This window comes from Haemorhous mexicanus, chromosome 22 (assembly GCF_027477595.1).
Source record: "Haemorhous mexicanus isolate bHaeMex1 chromosome 22, bHaeMex1.pri, whole genome shotgun sequence".
Lineage (NCBI taxonomy): Eukaryota > Metazoa > Chordata > Aves > Passeriformes > Fringillidae > Haemorhous > Haemorhous mexicanus.
In genome coordinates, this window is record NC_082362.1 from 1623561 (window position 1) to 1643072 (window position 19512).

The following is a 19512-nucleotide window of genomic DNA, read 5'->3' on the forward strand; positions in this document are numbered from 1 at the left end:
TCAAAGCCACCAGGGAAGCCTCCACCAGCAAGGGGAGGAGATGCCACTGCCGGGGTGTCACTTGTGGGGTCACATCAGAACTGCCACAAAGCCAGGGATGATTCAGCAGTCCCTGAGGTTTGCCAGCCTGGGGCCAGTTCCCTGCAGTGCTGGGGTTGCTCCAGAGCAGGGGTGCAGGGGAGCAAGAGGTGTTTCAGTGAGCAGCCATCCCAAAAACTGCACATGAGGCTGAGAACACACCCCAGAAGTGAGTGAGGATGTTCTGTGGATTCCTCCAGACCCTGGAAAGGAGGGAGGCAGCCCCAGCCAGTCCTCTGGCACACTGACCACATTAACAGTGCACATGTGCTGCCTGCAGAGCTCTGGATGCACTTACACCCACCCTGAGATGCCGTGGGGATGGTTTATTCACCAGTGAGAGCACCTCTTCACAGCCAAGGATCTCCTGTGAAGGGATCAGCAGGGAAGGAACTGCCAGCTTTAGCTCCCTGCTTGTTTACAGAAACAGATGTTGTAGAGGATCCTCAAGAAATGCTTCACCACAGAAGCCAAGGGGAGAAACAACAACATGCCTGGCTTTTTTTTAGGGCAGGATATTGCTGTAGAAGCACCTAAAAAGCCAGGGCTTGATCTGACTGGTATTTCAGCCACCAGTGCAGCCTCCTAACCCAGATGCCTTGATCTACCTCCAGCTGAGAGTATAAATATTTCCCTGACAGCTGGTGGTGCCACGCAGCAGAAGGATTCATAAAGTTTACATGAACATCCTGTAAACAATTTGAACATAAAAAGCTCTAACAGCCCAATTGTGCTTCTGATCAAAGGCAAACTTCAATATACAGCACAAATGAAAACTTCACCACTCTGGGACTCATTCTCCCTCCAGGAAAAGCTGTTTTCCAAGGGTATGTAGGAGGGAGTTAACATAAATGAACCACAGAGTCGTAGTAAGAGCTGCCTGCTCTGCAGCTTCAGATGTGTGTATTTAAATTATTGAGAGATAATGGAATTTAATTACACTGAGAAGTCATGTTACAAAAATTCATGAACAAACCCTGTACTTTGGCTGGCTGAGATTAATGGTGCTGAGGTGAAACTCTCAGAGGGTGTGGGGCAGCTCTGCTCCTTCAGTGACACACAGACTACAAGCAGCAATCCTGACTGGAAGGGCCATCCCACAGGGAGTGAGGGAGGAGAGCAGGAGCTGCAGGTGGGGGATGCTCTCCCCTGCCAGCTCTTCCCCACCTCATTCAGACACTGACAGCTCCTTTCTCAAGCACCACCAAGGCCCAGACCCGTGGGTGCTCAGCTCCCAGCACAGCCACCTGGGCTCCCAAGGGAGCATCTCCCTGGGTAATTAAAGCATTACAGGGCGTTCTGCCAGAGCCAAGGAATGCAGGCTCTGATCCACAAACAGGGACTGCTCCTTCAGGATCTCCTGCTCTGGGGACCAAGCTCCATCCCTCCCAAATTCCCAGCCCTGCTGCAGCCCTCTAGGGTGGTGGCAGCACAGAGGTGACGGGGGTGACCCCACAGCCCTTTCCATTGCTGGGCTCTGACACGAGTCCCAGCCCTGAGGGACCCCAACATCCACTGGCTGCCCCCCACAGCTCACAGGACCCTTCTAGATTCTGTGATGCACCTTTCCATTCAGTTCCAAGGGCAGCCAAGTCCAAAATGGGAGCTGAGAGACTTCTCCTGAAGGGGTTTTACCAGCTCTTCTAGAGAGGGCAGAGGGGGATTTCACTTGGCTCTGGATTTTTTAAATTCTTAGTGTTTCTGAGGAAGGAACTGCTCCACATTGCACATCCACACTAATCCATCACTCCTTGAGCCTGAGCACATCTTAAGCCTTGAAGTTCACAACAAAATGACAGAAAGGGGACAAAATGTATATATGAGATGTAAAATGCTTCAGGATTTGTACCTGCTCTGTAAATACATTACTTCTGTAACTTCTGCTATTTCAGTTGGGAATAATACTAAAAAAAAATTTTAAAAAGGCAAGAAAACCCAAGCAGTGTGTGAGACATGGGTGGCTGAGGGACACCCAAGAGGGGTGGCCACAGACACAGAGGGCTGGAGGCTGTCAGCCTGCCCAGCCCTCCCAGCCTGGCAGGTTTCATCATGATTTACCCAATGCAAATCTGACCTTTCTTACGAGTGACTTTTATTGCTTTTGGCAAAAGCAGCCGTGGACAACGCAGTGGGGAAAAGCTGGCTTGGAAGGAAAGCCTGAGCTGTGGAGAGGGAACTTGAACTCGGAATTTATCAAACTGACAGCCCCCGGGCACTCAGAGCTCCCCAGGGCTGCACTCAGGGCAGGAACAGCCCCCCCAGCCCGGCAGAGAGCCCAGCACCTGCCTGCCAGCAATTACTGACATTATCTCCAAACAGGGGAGCTTTTCTGAGCTTCTTTTCCTGATATTTTGTAGTCTGAATGCTAATCCCTTTGACAAAACTGTCCCCTATGCTTTTTCCGTTCTCTTTCCCCTTAATCTCTTTCTCCCAGTGGAAAAAAGAAAAAAAAAGAGGGTAAGGAAAAAAAAAGGAGAAAATACCAGCCAGCCTAGTTTGGCCGCACCTGGATTTGCATTGATTCCTCCCTTGTCATTCATGTTACCAACAGGAATTAGCATATGGCTTTAAGGGGAAACTCAGGAGGAGAAAAGAAAGATGCCATTTTGATGGAAATAAGGGGCAAAGGAATAATCTACCATCAACTAAAAAGCTTATTTGTGTACGGTTTCCCAAGCAAAGCTTCCGAAAAGCCCATGTTGATTTTAGGCTACACAAAGAAACCCTAATCCTTTCAAGGGAACTAAATCACCAAAGAAAAGTACCTCTGAAGAAAAGGCTCCCTGTCAAGCATGGGTATTCACATCCAAAGGGATGCCACGAATCAAGCTCCGTAAGTAAACAGCAATAAGAATGTGGGAAATGTGTTTGAGTCAAAAAAGAAAACCAAAGGAAGAGGAAGAGGAGCCTCTCACCCTGGTTACAGGCCTGCGCCAGGAATGTGGATTCACCCGGCTTCTCCTGCCCTGGCCCAGCCCCAAGAAAGGGCTGCTCAAATGCCAAAGCTTTTTACAGCAAATTAGCAAAATAAAGATGCAGTCACATGTAGTTTTGGGGCCTGGGGTCACTCCAGACACGAAGCTCTTCCCTTCTAATGGCTGTGCCACCTATTCTCAGCCTGCGGAGGAGCCTGGGGAACCTGTAAATGCCATTAATCACAAAAGGATAAATCAGCTTGCCAACTGAGATAACCTGGTTAGGCCACAGAAATAATCCAGACTGTACTTCCAGAGGATGCTAATACATGAAAAACAGGACTATGGATCCGTAATGCAATTAAATCCAGGTATAATTCAATATGCAGCAGAAGCCTTCAGAGGCAGCAGCGGATCAGCATGGGAATCCCAAAGGTAACGGGGTCACATTCTGTCCCCAGTTAAACCATCCCAGCTTTGTGGAATTGAAAAGCACAGAGAAACACTGGAATGAGTCACTGGAGTAACAAACCAAACCCGGGGAGAAGAACACAGGGCAAACACTGAGCAAACCCACACCCGGCCAACAGAACACACCTGAATTTCAAACGAGTCAAATCTGCCTCTTGTAAGGCCAAGAGTGTTCCAAACTCCATCAAACAAAACCCAGGTTTACAGCCAGAAGCTCACCCTGCTCCAGGCACCTCCCATGTGCTGCCGGGGAAAAGCAGGACACTGGGGTAAAAACCAGCCACGTTTTCAAGGCTTTGAATTATACTTGTGTGTGCAACTCATGCCTGGAGTGCTCCCTCCACCCTCCTTGCAAAAACACCAACCAGACCAAAAAGGGGAATTACATGGAAAAGATCCCCAAAGCTTTCCAACAAGGGCCCAGCTCCACACGGCAGCTCACGGGCGCTGATTTAGGGCAAGTCTTCCCTTAATGTGCTGTTATATCATTAGCAGCTCTGTCTTTGGATTGCTGTTTGGAAGAAATTAATGGGATACTGAATATTTAAATGTGGCCCTCTCTGTCATTTATTAACTCTACAGAAAGCACACAGCACAGTAAGCCATGGTTTATGACTATTATCCTGTGAATACTAAACGTTGGCTGGTTATTACTGTCAGCAGTGCAAATTGGCTATTCATAATTCCACGTCTATCATGGAGCTGATGAGTAACAATCAAGTTAAAACATTTTGAAAACTCTTACAGTTATTTAAATGAGCTTAAATTAAAGCCATTTGTAAAATAAACTATTCCCTAATATTGTTATTTAAATTAATTCTGACCTGGCAGGCAATGCATTATTTAAAGCCTATATTTTATATTAAGCAAAGCAATTACCAAGCATACAGAACACGTCTGAAACCCAGAGAAACATAAAAAGCTTTAACAAGCTGATTGCGACTTTTCTGCAAGACAAGTTACATTTCATCTCCCATTGAAATTGCCATGAAAAGAAACGTGTGGGGAAAAAAGGAAAATAAATCTGTTTGGGATGTGAATTGCAGCCTTACCTTTATTTGTGACAGCGTTGAACAGTTTCTCAGAGCTGGCATCAGATGCCTGAAAGACCAATAAAAAAGAAGAAAAAAAAAAGAAGTTACATTTTCTAGCAGTGATAGATTTCCAAGGCACGGGGTATTTATGCACAGGCTGAGGTGTGTATATTTTAGGGAAACAAATCAGGAGACAAAACCAGGGGCTCTGGAAGCGGCGGCTCTGGAGGCCGTGTCCATGAGGTGGTGCTGTTTGGCTGTGCTTCGCCGCCCTGCAGTGCAGATATTTCTTTGGAAAGATTCTATTTCATAAAGAAATGGGGTTTTTCTTCAACATTAGCTGCACAGACAGTGTATCTTTGTACTGCCATTATCCAATACATTCCGACGTTGATTCTGCGATGCAGAAGAGTCACGATTTCGAACCAGACAGCCCAATCTCAGGAATTTCCAGAACTGCAGATTTCTTAATTAAATTTTAAAGTATTTTTGGGATCCCTGCTGCGTGAACATTCAATTTTTACCACCTTCAAAGCAGCGTTGATAACTTAGGTTAGTAATTTCATAAATTGCTGTTGCAAACTCTTTGAAAAATGGAGTGTCAGGATCAGTGAATATTTCCAGGTCAGCTTTGCCTCCCTCAGAATAACTGCTTCTTGACACCTCGCTGTGTAAACTAATAAACCTTTTCTTTTTCATCAAGCCACCTTTATCCAGGGAGGTTTTTCCCCTTAATATTGTGTTAGTAGCTTGTCTGCTCCTGCTGTTTCTATGCCAGGGTGCCAGCTCAGCTCTCTACCCATTTAAAAAGCTTCATTTCAGTTTCACACAAAACCATTGATCTCTCCCTTTCAGAAATTCCAACGGCACAAAACCAGGCAGGGAAGGAACACTGAAAATGTTTATTTTGCTAACACCCCGAGCCCAAAAGCACCAAACACTCAGTTTCTGCCAGCTGTGTGCTGCTGTGTTAGGGTGCACACACACACACACACAAAATACACACATGCAGCTACAGCTCAAACTTCTCCCACAAAAAGCACCCACAAAAAGCACCCACAAAAAGCACAGAGCTGTTCAGTTCCGAAACCAGCCCTGCTGAAAACCAGGCTGCTCTTGGAAAATACAGGGAAAACGTGCTCAGGAGCAGAACACTGCAAACAGGGTTAAAATGTAACACTTGAGAAAGATTTTAATTTTTCCCTAGAAACTGTTTTCTTGCTGGATTCAGGAACAATAATTGAAAACACTGGAAAGCGGGCTGTGGGGGGTTTTTGTTAAAGGGGAGGAATTTCTCAATTCAAAATGAGACAAAAATCACCAGACAATCAACAAATACGTTCTCTATCTCGACTGCACTAAAAACTTGGATGTGAAACTCCCGATAAATGAGTGAGACATGGCTCAGACCGTGCATCACAGTGTAGGAATACACTGAAAAAAATTTGTTTGCTCTAAAGTTAGTGACAGACAAGATTTCTATGATAAATTATTAAAAATAGCTGTATTCTTTTTCAGACTTCTAGACAAATTTTACAAGATTACTGCTGGCTTATTTGAAAGCCGAGCTGGTGCAATTTCGCCCCAACTAAATACCTTGTAAACACTGGATTTATTACCCAGTGATGGATTTATTATGCAGTGACGACTTTCTCCAAATTAATGAAAATATGTGAATAATGCACAAATTGAAGAGATCAAGAAGGCCATGTGCTTCAAAGAGCAGCCCAATGTTACTCCAACAAGAGGCTCAATACTTTCCTACCCTTATCAATCAGCCTGCTTAAAAATAATCTTTGCCAGTGAATTTCAGCTGTTGTTGTCTTCTCAAATGCAGCTTTTCTCTGAAGTCAAAACTCTCTGAACCAGTCCTTCTTTTTAGAAAGAAAATCCAATTTTAAAAACGAAACAAACTTCTTAGAGTTTCTGCTATTACTTTATTTTACTGTTTCAAAACAGAACAGCACACGGAAGCTCCACGTTTCCAATTTGCTTGATTTTCCCAAGCACTTCAAAGAGGAAAACATCTTTTTTAAGAAGTTTGCTTTAATGCCAAGCATAAACCAAGAGATTGCACCTGAAAAACCATGGCTTCAAAAACAATCCTTTCCTGTGCTATCGCACACCCCAGTCACAAACAGGGCTGTGCCACCTGGAAGTGGCACACCTCGAACAAACCGCAGCCTGCCCGAGGACTGCTCCGGAGCAACCTGGCAGATGATTATCCACGTAACACAGATCTAAAAAAGGAATTATTTTACAAAGACAAAGCTCGTCCAAGAGTGAAGCTCATTTTGCATTACTGACCACACACGGCCAAATGGAAGAGCAACTTGAAATAACCACACTGCCTGTGTTACCGTGAAAATATCCCAAATGCTGGCTGGAGCAGTGAGATGAACTTGGCCTGCCTGTTTCCTTACACAAAAAATGGGTTTTAAATACAAAATAGCAATTAGGGTGATGTACTGGTCATACAGGGGCAAACACAATCTCTGCCAGCAGACACGCAGTGTATCAATTTCCATGCAACTATTATTTTTCCACAACCAGGCAGTCACATCACGCAACAACATTAGGGGAACCAAAAGCCTAACTGAGTCAAAAACCCGCAACAACTCAGCACTACCCCAGAAGGATGAAATTCGGTGCCTGTGCAGTGCCGACTAAACCCCGCTCCGTTCTGACAGGAATCGGCGCAGACAACAAAGTGCCTTTATGTGCACGCTGGGTGCGATGTGGCCGAACCTGGATGCTCCAGCGGCGGAGAGGAGCTCGCATCTCCCTTCCCTTCCACCAACAACTCCTCCTTCGCTCCCCTTTATCCCGATCTTCCCAGGTCTCAATTGAGCAGCTGATGAGCACTGTCTGCTGGCACCATGACATTTGGGGACAGCACCGGGTTATCCCAGGTGCTCGGCCCGAGGAGCCCCCTCGGCTCCTCCAGCACAGAGCCAGAGCTGGTGACACACAGTTCCCTTCCTCGCACTTTGGCCGTTTTCCCTTACAAATCCCCTTGTTACCAAGAGCAGCTTAATCCTTTTCACCGCGAAATGAAACAAATCAGCAATCCCTGAAAAAAAAAAAAAAAGCCAACAAACCACACAGAAAAAAATTACCTAAAGAGTATTTTTCCCTCACCAAGGAATGTGCTGCCGTTCGAGGGGATGTATGACTAAAATATTTCCTGTCCAGACAGCGCAGCCTGACTCACTGCTGGCACGGCACGGCCCGGCCCCGCCGCGGCACTTGCACCGGCCCCGCACCTGCCCGCGGAGCCAGCGCGGTCCCGCCGCCCCCTCCGCCCCGGCCCGTCCCGGGCTGCCCTGGCCCGGCGGCCGCTCTCTCCGGCGGCGGGGCCCGCAGGAGCCGCACCGACCCCCGCCCCGTGGTTACCTGCTGTCCGGGGGCTCCGCGGGGCGGCCGGCCCGCGGCTCATGGCGGTGCGGGAGGGACGGGCGTGTGCGGCAACTCCGATCCAGCGCGGTTCTCAGCGTCCCGCGGCCAAATCCCAACTAATCCTCCGCGGGGAACCGACTCCGCGGGCCGACCGCGCGGGCCGCCGGGCGGGCATCCTTCCCGGGCCGCCGACCCCTTCCCCGCTCCCGCAAGATGGTTCCCGGGAAGAGCGAGCGGAGCGCGGCGTGCGGGCAGCGCGGCGGGCGCGGAGCGGGCGCTACAGAAGCGGCAGCAGGACAAAGAAAACCATGTGCGGCGGCGGCGGCCGGGGACAGCGGCGGCACCTCCGGGTGCGGGGCGGTGCGGGGCGGTGCGGCCGCGGCGCCTCCTCCCTCCCTCCGCGGCTCCAGCGCCGGCGGCTGCGCGTCCCTTCCTTCGGCCGGCTTTTTGGGTTCTCTTCCGCTGTTTGCCGGGGCGTTTGGGGGGCTGATTGTTTTTGTTTTGGTTAAAAAGTCATGCCCGTCCTCTCCCGAGCCAAAGCGGGCTCCCGCCGGGCGCCGTCCCTCCCGTCGCGGCCGCGCTCAGGTGAATTCCATGGGGGAGAGGCAGCGGCCCGGCCCCGGCTCCTCTGGCCCCGCCGAAACAGCCTCGCAAGCCTGTAATCCCCGCGGGACGGCCGCTCCGCTGCGCTCTGCTCCGCCCGGCCCGGCTGCAGGCGCCGGCCGGACCCCTCTCCCGCCCGGCTCCGCTCCGCACTGCGCGGCGCTCCCGGAGCCGCCGCCGCCGCCCGCCGGCTCCGCCCTCCGCCGGCCCCGCCCCGCGCTCCGCCGGGGTCCCCGCGGCGGGGGCGGCCCGGCCGGGCGGGGGAGGCTCCGCGGGAGCCGCTCTCCCTCCGCCAGCGGCCGGGCCCGAGCAGCCCGCCGAGCTGCGCGGAGCCTCCGGCAGCGGTTCCTCGGTGCGGTGCGAGGGACCCGCGGAGCCGGACAGTCCCCCCTGCCCCGGGAGGGCGGCCCGCGCTCACGAGCATCGGTCGCGATAGCTACACGAACATCACTCTCTAGAGCTCCGCGGGATGAAAACACGATCGAAAACATCGCATTGCATTTAGCAATTTTTTGGTTTTAACGGAAATTTAATTTTCTTTGTATTTATTTATTTTTTTCTTTAAAGCGGGAAAAGCCAGAGTCCCCAGCTGCAGGCAGGGTGGCCTGCCGGGGACTCCGGCTGCTCGCTGAGCTGTGCCTTCTCTCTGAGCCCCCCGTGCAAAGACTCGCCTGACTACTTCCAACACTGAACATTATTGTCAGCGGGCAGTGGATTTCCCGCTCGCTGCAGGTTTTTCTTAAGTGCAGCACACCATTAGTAATGGCCACCGCGAAAAATAAACGCACAGATACGTGATGATATAAATGATTATTCACTGAAGCACAGCACTCGGAGCCAAATGATGTTTCCTGGGAAGATGAGAGGCAGTTATGCGCATTGGCACAGTAGCTGCATACGGTGAGATGTTTCCTGGGAAAGAGATAGGTGCTAAGAGGAGATTTACAGGCTTCCAAGCCCATGCCCGGGGAGTGTTTTCAAGATTTCAAACCTGGAAATGGGTTTCAATTCCATACCGGGCTAGGAGTGCTAATGGAATTAAACTCCCGTGGGTTCCACTTGAATTTGAGCTAAATCCTCAGAAACAAGGTTGACAAGTCCTATTCACTCCAACTCCTGTGGCAGAGCTCAGCCTGGAGGAGGTGATTCTCCTAAGGAAAAGATGGGAACTACCTATACCAGCCAGAAAACAAGTGCGGAGCAAGAGCTGTGTGTGCCTGCTTGGCCTCACCTGAGCCAGGATTATAGTTATCTACTCAGAATCCAACGGCAGCTTGGAAAGATTCACGTATATCCTGGCTCAGCTCCAAGCTCACCTCGGGACGTGGGGTGATGAGGGACTGCCCTTCTCCTGGCCCCAGGGCACCCAGGTGGCTCTGAGCTCTCCCTAGCAGTGACAGGGTGCAGGGGGCTGCAGTGGCTCTGGTGGCCCTGAGCAAATCCCACAGCATGTGAGGGGAAGGGGGAATCAGGATCTGACTGTCCACACAAGCACAAGTGCCATAATTAAGAAAGAACGCCTACCAGTTACCCGTGTAGAACAACACGGTTTTATGGAAGTATTTCCCCTTCGTTCCTCATTCCATCACCATATGATCCATTTAAGAATCCATTTAGGTTTTCCCCTTCAGTGGCTTCTCCAAGATTCTTATCTGAGGTGCAGTCCCACTGACTGTGGTGGTTTCAGCTGGGACAGTGGGGTGGGAAGATGTACAAAGAGCAATAATGCCTCACAGGAGATGAACACACCCAGCACAGCTCCAGAGTCAGACCGTGGCTGCAGACACCACAGTGCTTTTGTGCCACGGCTGATCCAGGGTGGGAACCCTTTGGTGAAACTGGGACAAGTGGTCTCCACTGGAAAATTAAAGATTTGTGACCAACCTCAGATCCTGGTATAGCAATGGTAATAAGTTCTCCAGGACTGTCCAGCTGAGTAGGTTCTCCCCACATTTCCACACCAGAACTGAGCATGGATTTTGGCTGTTAAACTTTCACAGGTTTTTACATCTAATAAATATGTCTTTGCATCCAATAAATATATACTGCAAAGATAATCCTGTGCTATCAGAGAGCTGGTTTTCATCTGCTCTTGGAAACAAAACAGAAGTGGCTTCAGGTCTAGTCTCTGGAATCAAGACTGGGCAGTGGCCAACAGCCATTGCAGCCCATTGGCCGTGGATGTTGCTTGAGTGCAGATTCCAGTCCCCACCAAAAATAAATTGATAAAGGCATTAAGCTGGCAGAGTGTTCTCTGTACAATCAGCACTTGGGGACTCCATGGACCGAGGTGAGGCTGTACCTGAACAACGAGTTAAATGCACAGTACCAAGGTGTGGCAGCTCATGTACTCTATGAGCACCTTGGTCAAGACTTTCCACATCCTGACATGGTAAGAACTGATCTATTTAAAGCCCAGGTTCCTCACAAGACTTTAATTTGATACATTTAGCCTGGATTAAACAACAGGCTTGTCTGTACTGGATTCTTCCAATGTTAACCACATGCCACACCTGAAATCTCAGCACACACAGAATCAGAAATGCATTTACCTGCTCATCTCCCTGGGGCTGTGAGGGTTTATTGGCAGGGCTCTGGGCCTCATTATGTTCATTATTCGCGCCTTAGAGATAAATCGAGGATCTCTGTTTTCCTGCTGCAAAATTACACATGGACAAAATGCATTGAGCAATTCTGAATAGGAAATTTGGAGTTCAGAAATTCACTCAAAGCCAAATTAAATCAAAGGGACCCCTCCTCAATTCTGAATGAGAAATTTGGAGTTCAGAAATTCACTCAAAGCCAAATTAAATCAAAGGGACCCCTCCTCCTTGCAGTGATTTGAATGCCTTTGGATCAAGCTTCCCCCCCTCCTGACAATACTTGCCTGTGCTTTAGGTTATGCCTCGATAGGTTTTTGAAACCTTCTGTCTCTTATCTATGTGGGACCTTGCCAGAATTTTTTTCATCTGTCTGTGGTCTCTGTCAGCATCGACATTTGTTTCTGCCACAACAACAGCCAAATGAAGTGCATTGAACTCGGATCAAAAGTAATTTCAAGATCTTTCACTCTCTGGAAGAGGTTTTCAGATCCAAGTATTTTATTAAAATGACCTAAAGCTGCCCAGACAGCAGGCAGGGAAGCAGTCATTCATTTCCAAGGCATAGAGTAATTCCAAAGAAGAATTATCCATCTCTGGCACAAGACACAAACGAATATTGAAATTACAGCAGATTATATTGGATTAAATTATTTATGGCAAAACTCACCTCACCTGGAAGGTTCTGCAGCTTTTTTCCTGGCAACATGAAAAGTGGATATTCCAATTCTTTGGTATTCTGTCAAAGCCTGGAAACATTTATGTTTCCATTAAGTTGCTAACCTTCCCAGAAGACACCATGGTATCTGACTTTGGAGCGTGATTACGGTGCCTTATAAAGCCCTCCATAATGCTTTGAAAACATACAAGATTTTGCCTATTACTGGATAAGAGATGCAGGATCCTTTCCCCAAGAAAAGAATTTATGGAGCTATCAGCAGAGTTTTATGGCTGTGAACAGCAAGCCACTGTGAGAGGTGCAGGAGAAGGACCTGTTCTCCTCAACAACAGCAACATCACTGCTGGTGTGGCCGTAAAAAGGTCATGAGAGATGCCAGGAAAAGGAACTGGTGGTGAGAGCAGGTTCTGCTGGATCTGGGGGGATGTCTGGGAGCAGCCTGGCCTCGGGGCGGGCACCAACACATCACATGACAGCGATGCTCCCTCAGTGTCCCCTCCAGAAGGGACAGGGCACTGGGGAGAGGGGGACACAATCAGCAAATGTGCCTTTCTGAGGGAACAGAGCTCTGGATGTAGAACATCCCCAGGTAAATCCCTGTGTAAGTAATGCTTTTCCTTTGACAAAGCAGAAAACTTCTGCAGGAACATATTAATGACAGTGCAACTTTTTTATTATTTTTATTTTTCTGCAGCATTTGCAAAACTAAACCCCTTTGTAATCCCTTCTTTTATGCAGAACAGATTGCAGTTTTAAGCAGAGGCCCATAAACTGCAGGTTCAAAGAAACCTGAAACTGAATTAGCATAAAAGCTGGAATTCTCATTTAGAGGAACAGCAAGGCAACCGCTCTGCAGGCAGTTTTATGATTAGGGTTTCAAATGGAAACAAAGATAAAAACTGGGGCTCGGGGAACAATAGGGCTGCTCTCTCTTCCCTATCCTTACAGCTTGGCCCTATAAAATCCTAAGTGGTCTCCACTGCTTCCGAGGACAGAATTTAGCCCAGATTTGCACACCTGGGGAGGGTGGATAATTTTCTGAACTCAGGCACTGTACCAAAGACAAATCCTTACTGCCCTACGTGTGTGAAGCCATTTCTCCCCCAGGCTTCTCCAAACAATGTGAAATCCTTCAGAGGAACACCACAGCCATCTTTCCTTCCCTTCAACCACCACGAGGAGTGAGAATCCTGGCCATAACTTTTCCATCAGAAAATGCCTGCTTTTTATCTCTTCCTCTAAAACCCTTCCTGGGGTTTGAATTCCGAGTTACTAAAGAGACCAGGGAGCAAGGGTTGGCTGGATGTAGCTCCTGGAGACCTCTCTGGGCTCTGAGCTGCTATCCACCCTGCAGTCTAAGCAGGAACATAAGATCCTATCTGTGGGTAAGAGGATAAAATATAAATTCTTCCCCATCCACCAGCACTTCTCTTGTGCACTTCATAAATGCACCACTTTCAAGCTGTGGCCATTATCCTCCCCTAATTTCTGCCTGCTAGCACGTTCAACTGAAGAAGTATTTAAAAATAATTTGTCTGTCAATATCTGGGTACTGAATCACCTAATAAGAGAAATATTTTTCATTCTCTTCTTCTCAGTCAGAAGAAAAGACTTTCTTATCACCAAATAAAGCATCCATTATTGCATGCTGTAATCCCATTCTGTCATCCAGGTCATTTTTAGTCCAGAAAATGCTGAATCAGCACCATAAACCAATCAAGTAATTTCTTTCATTTTCTAACATTCAAGCAAAATAATGAAAATCACATCTCATTTGATGAGAAGAATATACAACAGAAATCTCCTCTTCCAAGGATAATTTTCAAAGAGGTGTGCCAAGGCAAGAAATACTGTCGCAAAAACATAGCTAATGTAGGGGCTCTTCTGCTGAACAGATAAATTCCATTTTTGACTGTCAGCTCATATTTAGAAAGTAGACTATGAACAATAAATCTGTACCTTTAGCCAGCTTCTAAACCATGCAAAGACATTAACTTGGAAAAAGAATGACCATTACTTTGATGAATGAAACATTCACCTAAAATATTCATGTACAAGATGATAATATCCAATTGATAACCAAAAACCACCCACCCCACTGCAGATTTAAATAACTGAGATGCATATGAGAGAAACCGAATCGCATACATAAGAGGAGTTATTATTGCACTGTTAGGAGAACCAACAAATGAAAAAAAAGGCTTGATAAATATTTTCCATAACAAAACACAATTGGTTTCAGTGGGATACAGCTCTGTTTCTCATTAGTTATCCTTCACTTGTCAGACAAGTTCCATATTTCACCGAAACCCGCTGAGTATTCTTTCTAGTTTGCTGGGGAAAGTGGCTATACATTTAGCACGTTCCCTTTATGCTGTGTGTTTTCACAGGTCTTTCTTTAAAACACACTGTACATGCTTTTGCTTCTTTCCCCCAGGATAGTGGGTTTCGACATCCAAGAGGAGTTTAAAAGCAGGTAACAAGTCATCACTTTTGAAGCTGCAGAGCAGCTGAAGAGGTGCAATAGCCCCAGCAGCCATTATCAGTGCCTGCCAGGGTGCCACGCTATCAAGTTATATGATAAAGCACTCAGCTGACACCAGAAAAATAATCATTCTCTCTCTCCTGCACCACCCCCTTTTTCACAAGGAGGCTTTTTACACTCATTAAATGCAACCTTATCTCTGAAAGACTGCAATCCTCAGCAAATGACAAGTGTGCCTAATCTCATTTTCTGACAAGCGATTCTGACAGCACCTTCCTTTTGATTTCTAAGACACGTAGCTAGACATATATTAATCTGTCAGTCATCGCCCCTAGGAAGGGTGGAAAAAAAGGAGAGACAGAGATGAACATTTGTGAATGCGAAGGGAACGAGGCAAGAAAGGACTAAGGGTCCTTTTCTGGCTATTTTAAGCAACTCAGCTGTGTTTCTCCACTCCTCCCACCCAAACATGGGACCCGAGTCACTCCTGTGCAGCACAGCCCTCAACCTACCTGTCTGCAGAGGTTGCTAATATGCATTTTATTCCAGGTATGAGTGTGGCCCAGCAGCTGTGGCCTAGCAGCCAGCTGTGGGTGTATTTTCAGGTTTCCCCTGGTGTTGAAGGCAGTTGGGCTCTCATTTCATTTCTCTGCGCCTCAACTTTCAGCATTGCATAAAACCCAAGTGTTATTGTCACCATGGCACATATTTTAGTTATAGGCATGGGACTTCCCAATGCTGGTACTATAAAATGTTAAGCCTTAATTCCAAATTTACAGTTTATGAAGTGTTCTGCAATAACACTTTTTTTGCAGCAAGAAATGCTTTGTCATTGCAGGCAGTGAAGCCCTGCCTGGCTTTGGTTGCTGGCCTGGCTGGCACATGTTGGCAGGTACAGGCAAAGACAGGTGGGATAAAAGCATCAAGATTGAAAGCATCAAATTGCTGTCAGATCTTAACAACTTTGTACGAATGCTCAGAGTGCTGTAAAATGAAAGCATTTCATGCAACCTCACAGCCTGGCTAGGTGCAAACTGGAGAGGCTGAGCAACACCAACTCCAGGTGCACTTGGAGACCAGGAAAAGGCAGGATTTCCAAGAACTCCTGGATAGAATAGGAGAAGATGCATTTCAAACCTGATGGCATGATGGAGCCCTGACAGTGAGTGTGAATTGGGGCAGATTGATGGGGATTTGCCATTCAGCAAGCGTGCAAAATACAGAGCCTTTGTGCAGGATGTAGGATGTGCTAAGGAGATGGCTTTGCTGGAAGAGGGTAGATTTAGACAGGAAATTAGGAAGAAATCCTTCCCTGTGAAGGTGGTGAGGGGCTGAATGGATGCCCAGAGCATCTGGGACTGCCCTTGGATCCCTGGCAATGCCCAAGGCCAGGCTGGATGGGGCTTGGAGCAGCCTGGGACAGTGGAAGGTGTCCCTGCCATGGCAGGGGTGGCACTGGATGGGCTTTAAGCTGCCTTCCAATCTGGACCATTCTGGGATTCTCTGATACCCAGGGCTGTGAGATGGAAGGAGGCAGACCTACAGGTAGCTATAAAAGTGCAAATAAATGAGATTCTACAGATGGGACCCAAAGGAAGAAAGAGATTAAGTGAGGTGGGAGGCAGTGTTCTTTATCTCACACAGACCTATTAGTTCTGCTCCTCCTAAACCTGCCTTCTCCCTCTTAGCATGTGAGTCATATTCATATTTCTACCCACCAAATGCTAAATTAGAGTAAATTATACAGATTTACCATCCAACATTTGCTCCCTGACCTGCCTGCACTTGCAGGAGCCTCCCCAGCTGGCAGCACATCCTCCTGCCTGGGGACATCCCAATGCCACAGCTCCAGTCTGGTCCAGATGGGATCCCTCAAGTGATAGCTCCTGTCCACCTCCCTTCCCTTCCTCTGTGTTATATTAACAGGAGAAACTTTATTTTTCATAATAGGATAAGAAAAAAAGAAAAAAAAAAAAAGAAATTAAAGCAAAGTACAAAGGGGCTCCAATGCAATGCTTTAAAGCAATTCCATTTTCATAGTAATATAGTCATTAAGTACTTGTTTGATGGTGCAAAAAAGTAGGCCAAGATCTTTGCTAATATATTTAATTAATCAATACCTGCACTAGAAGATGGGAACAATTAAAGTTGTTCTCCTCACTCAGACAAAGCAGCAGAAAGCTTGTGATCTACTTAAGGACTCGTCACTCAATGGGAAGATGAAAAGACTTCTTTAGTTTTACTTAAGAGCTGAAATCATGTTCATACTCGAGTGTTTAGGATCTGGCTCTCAAAAAGGCAGTAAATGAGCAGTGGCAGAAAAGCTGCCTGCTGTCACTGAGTCCCCAGCCTCGTGTTTCCACCCTGATGTCATCATAACAGGGAAAATCACAAATATATGCTGGAGTTCATTGAGCCTGAAATTAACACCAGGGACATTTCCTTGCAGAACACTTTGATAGCTGGGGCTGCTAGAAACACCCATCTACTGATGATGGGCCTTAGAAAGGAAAATGTAAACCTGACCCTGCACAGTTTAGATTTTGGGCTGGGTTTTTATTTAAAAAAAGAATTTTCTGGTTGCATCTCAGCTTCGGCATGTAGAAAAGAAGGCATAGGAAGGACAAGTCACCTCCTCTAGGGAAAAGTGATGGGAGGAACATAACAAGGGCTGCTGATACGGGCATCAAGTAAGAGAAAAATTGCCTGAAATCAGCCCAAAGTGCAGCTGTCCTCAGGGGACCCAGCTCTGCCCCTGCACAGGGGCCATTATCACCTGAGGGATATCTCTGTGCCCCCTCTCAGAAAACACACCTTGGCCATCATCCTGGGGGTCCACAGGCTCCTGGTGTTGGCACATCTCCCCTGCACCAACCCACTCCACTGCTTGAAAAAGCTTTTGACAGGGGTCTCATGGCACGAGGAACAGCAGAGGCAGAGGGGAGAAGAGGGTCCCTGCAGCCCAAGAGGCAGGACAATCAACAGGAGACAGAGGATAGGGCTGCTTCCCACTCCCCAGAGGAGGAACATCAATCAAGACCAGTGCAGCTAGTGCCAGAAACTGAAGGCAGCCCAGTTTCCTCCACTGTTTGACCCTCTGGTGAGAGCAGAACCCCATCCAGGACCTCACAGCTTCCTGCTGTGGAACCCACAGGTCCATCACACACAGGCACGAGGGAAAGCACAGGCACAGTGTTGTGTTGAAAACAAATTATTTCTTCATATAATCATTAGCAGAATATAAATGCAAATGACCTTATAATTTGTATTGTGAGAACTATCAAGCTGATGCTGCAGCTAAAGGAGAAAATCCCTCCCTGGTCCTCTCTGGAGATGACTCAGGCCATAGAGCTGATCTCCTGTAAATTGCCTGCCTAGTTGCACTCAGTATTAAACCCACCAGGCACTTTGCTGTTTGTAATCCCTTGTAAGAATGATGCAAGAGCCTCACTAGCACACCAATTCTTCTGTGCATCCTCACCTGGGGTTGCAGGAGTCTGCACTCAAAGCTCTGAGCAAGGCCACCACACTCACAACAAAAAAGGCAGCAACAAAATAAGCAGGTCGATTCTGCCCAATCCAGCCTCCACAAACCCAAATCTCTCCAAAAGTCCTGGTCAAAAGTCCTTGGAAAACAAAATCCTTCTGACACAATTTTCAGTAAGAAACAATTTTCAGCAGCTGGCCAAATGCTATTTTTCTTTCATTTAAGATTCTAAGAAAACCTAACTTCTTTGTCTCTCAAGCTTCCTTGATCTTCTTCACTTTTAGCTGTCACATAAAGTCAATTGGCTGCACCTCTCTGCTTGATAAAGACAAGCCAACTGGTCTGATGTATCTTTAATGAGGAGGTAGCTAAGACACAGTCCAACAAGGTGATGAACACTTTGACCCTAGGCTAGCAAAGCACTTAAACATCTGCTTAACTTTTAACAAAAATAAGTCCTTTTGAAGTTAATGGGTCTGCTCTGGCATTCAGATTCAGCACCATTGTATAAATCTGGCTGGATGAGGGACAGAGCCTTTGCAAGGCTCAGTTACTGAGAGAGCAAAACCAGAAATACACAGGTAACCTGGTGAAAGGCAGTACAGCTGAGTCACAGGTGAACTGGGAGTCTCTCTGTCAGTAATTAATGTCTCAGCAGTGTAATTACAGTTGCACATATCCCTGTGTTGTTGTTCCTGTGTTAGCAGGAGCAGGCAGGGTTATTCCTGCTCCAAGGTAACATTCCATCCATGGGATGGAACACCTGCAGGACCCACAGGGATGAAGGCTTGGCCTTTGCTTCAAAATCACTGTTTGACCCTACAAGAAGGAAGGGACAAACACAAAATAAACAAATCCAAATGAATGATGAGGAGGTCACAAAGAGGAAGCTGAAAGAGTAAAAAAATACCAAAGCTGAGCTATTGTTGCTGAGGTTCAGTTAATCAGCTGATCTATGGGATCAGCCTGGATTATTCCAGGCATTACTGGAGGAGGTGTGCTCTGAGAATCTAATAAAACACACGAGAGCTGTGATAAAACTTTAACCTGCTTTGATAATGCAGTGATGTTCTACTCCACACACATCTGTAAGAAAGGCTGCCAGATCTCATCACCATTAGTTTTTAATCTATTTGTTCCTATAAAACTTTCCCATTTCTCCCTCCTTTTTCAGGAGTTTACTTTTTCTAAAGTGGAACTGATTTAAGGTAGGAAAAAAGCTGCAGCATATCAAAAAGTGAATGGGAAAATAGGTAAGGAGATAATGTTTAACTGGGAAGGAAGAGTTATTTTAGAAATATTTTATATCATTTAAAAAGCACTGAGTACTATTTTATGCCTCTTCCTGAGGAATAAAAGTCATAGTTATGAGTCCAGGTGTACATATTTCAATAGAAAAGTGAGACTGCAACAGATGCATAAAAATCTCTTTAAAAAGTAGCTCAAATAGATTCTTCATGAGTAAAACACTGGCAACCTGAATTTTAGTATGATTCTCAGCATTTCAGTGGAGCATTTTGTTCATCTGTAAAGTGCTACAGAAAACAGAGTATAGATCATTCCTACTCAGCCCTGTGTCATCTCAGCTGCAGCAGCTCAGCTGCCCCGGGGCTCTGCAGTCCATCACTGGGGCTGGAACACAGGGCTGGCCACCTTAGTGCTTCCAGCTCTGTCAGATTTATAGAATGAGCCTCGTGCTTGGGGTTATGGCCATTTATTTTGGGAGTTTTAGCTGATCTGTGACTCGCTGCTGTGCGAACC

General features: G+C 47.0%; 1 protein-coding gene across 7 annotated transcripts in view; it reads right to left on the reverse strand.

Annotated features, from left to right (window-relative positions):
• AUTS2 (activator of transcription and developmental regulator AUTS2) overlaps positions 1 to 19512 on the reverse strand; it is a 797141-nt gene that overhangs the window by 65949 nt on the left and 711680 nt on the right. For all 7 annotated transcript variants that reach the window (XM_059866086.1, XM_059866083.1, XM_059866081.1 and 4 more), the window contains one exon: positions 4517 to 4565. In XM_059866086.1, coding sequence (XP_059722069.1) covers positions 4517 to 4565 — 49 coding nt within the window. The remainder of the gene's footprint in view (positions 1 to 4516; positions 4566 to 19512) is intronic.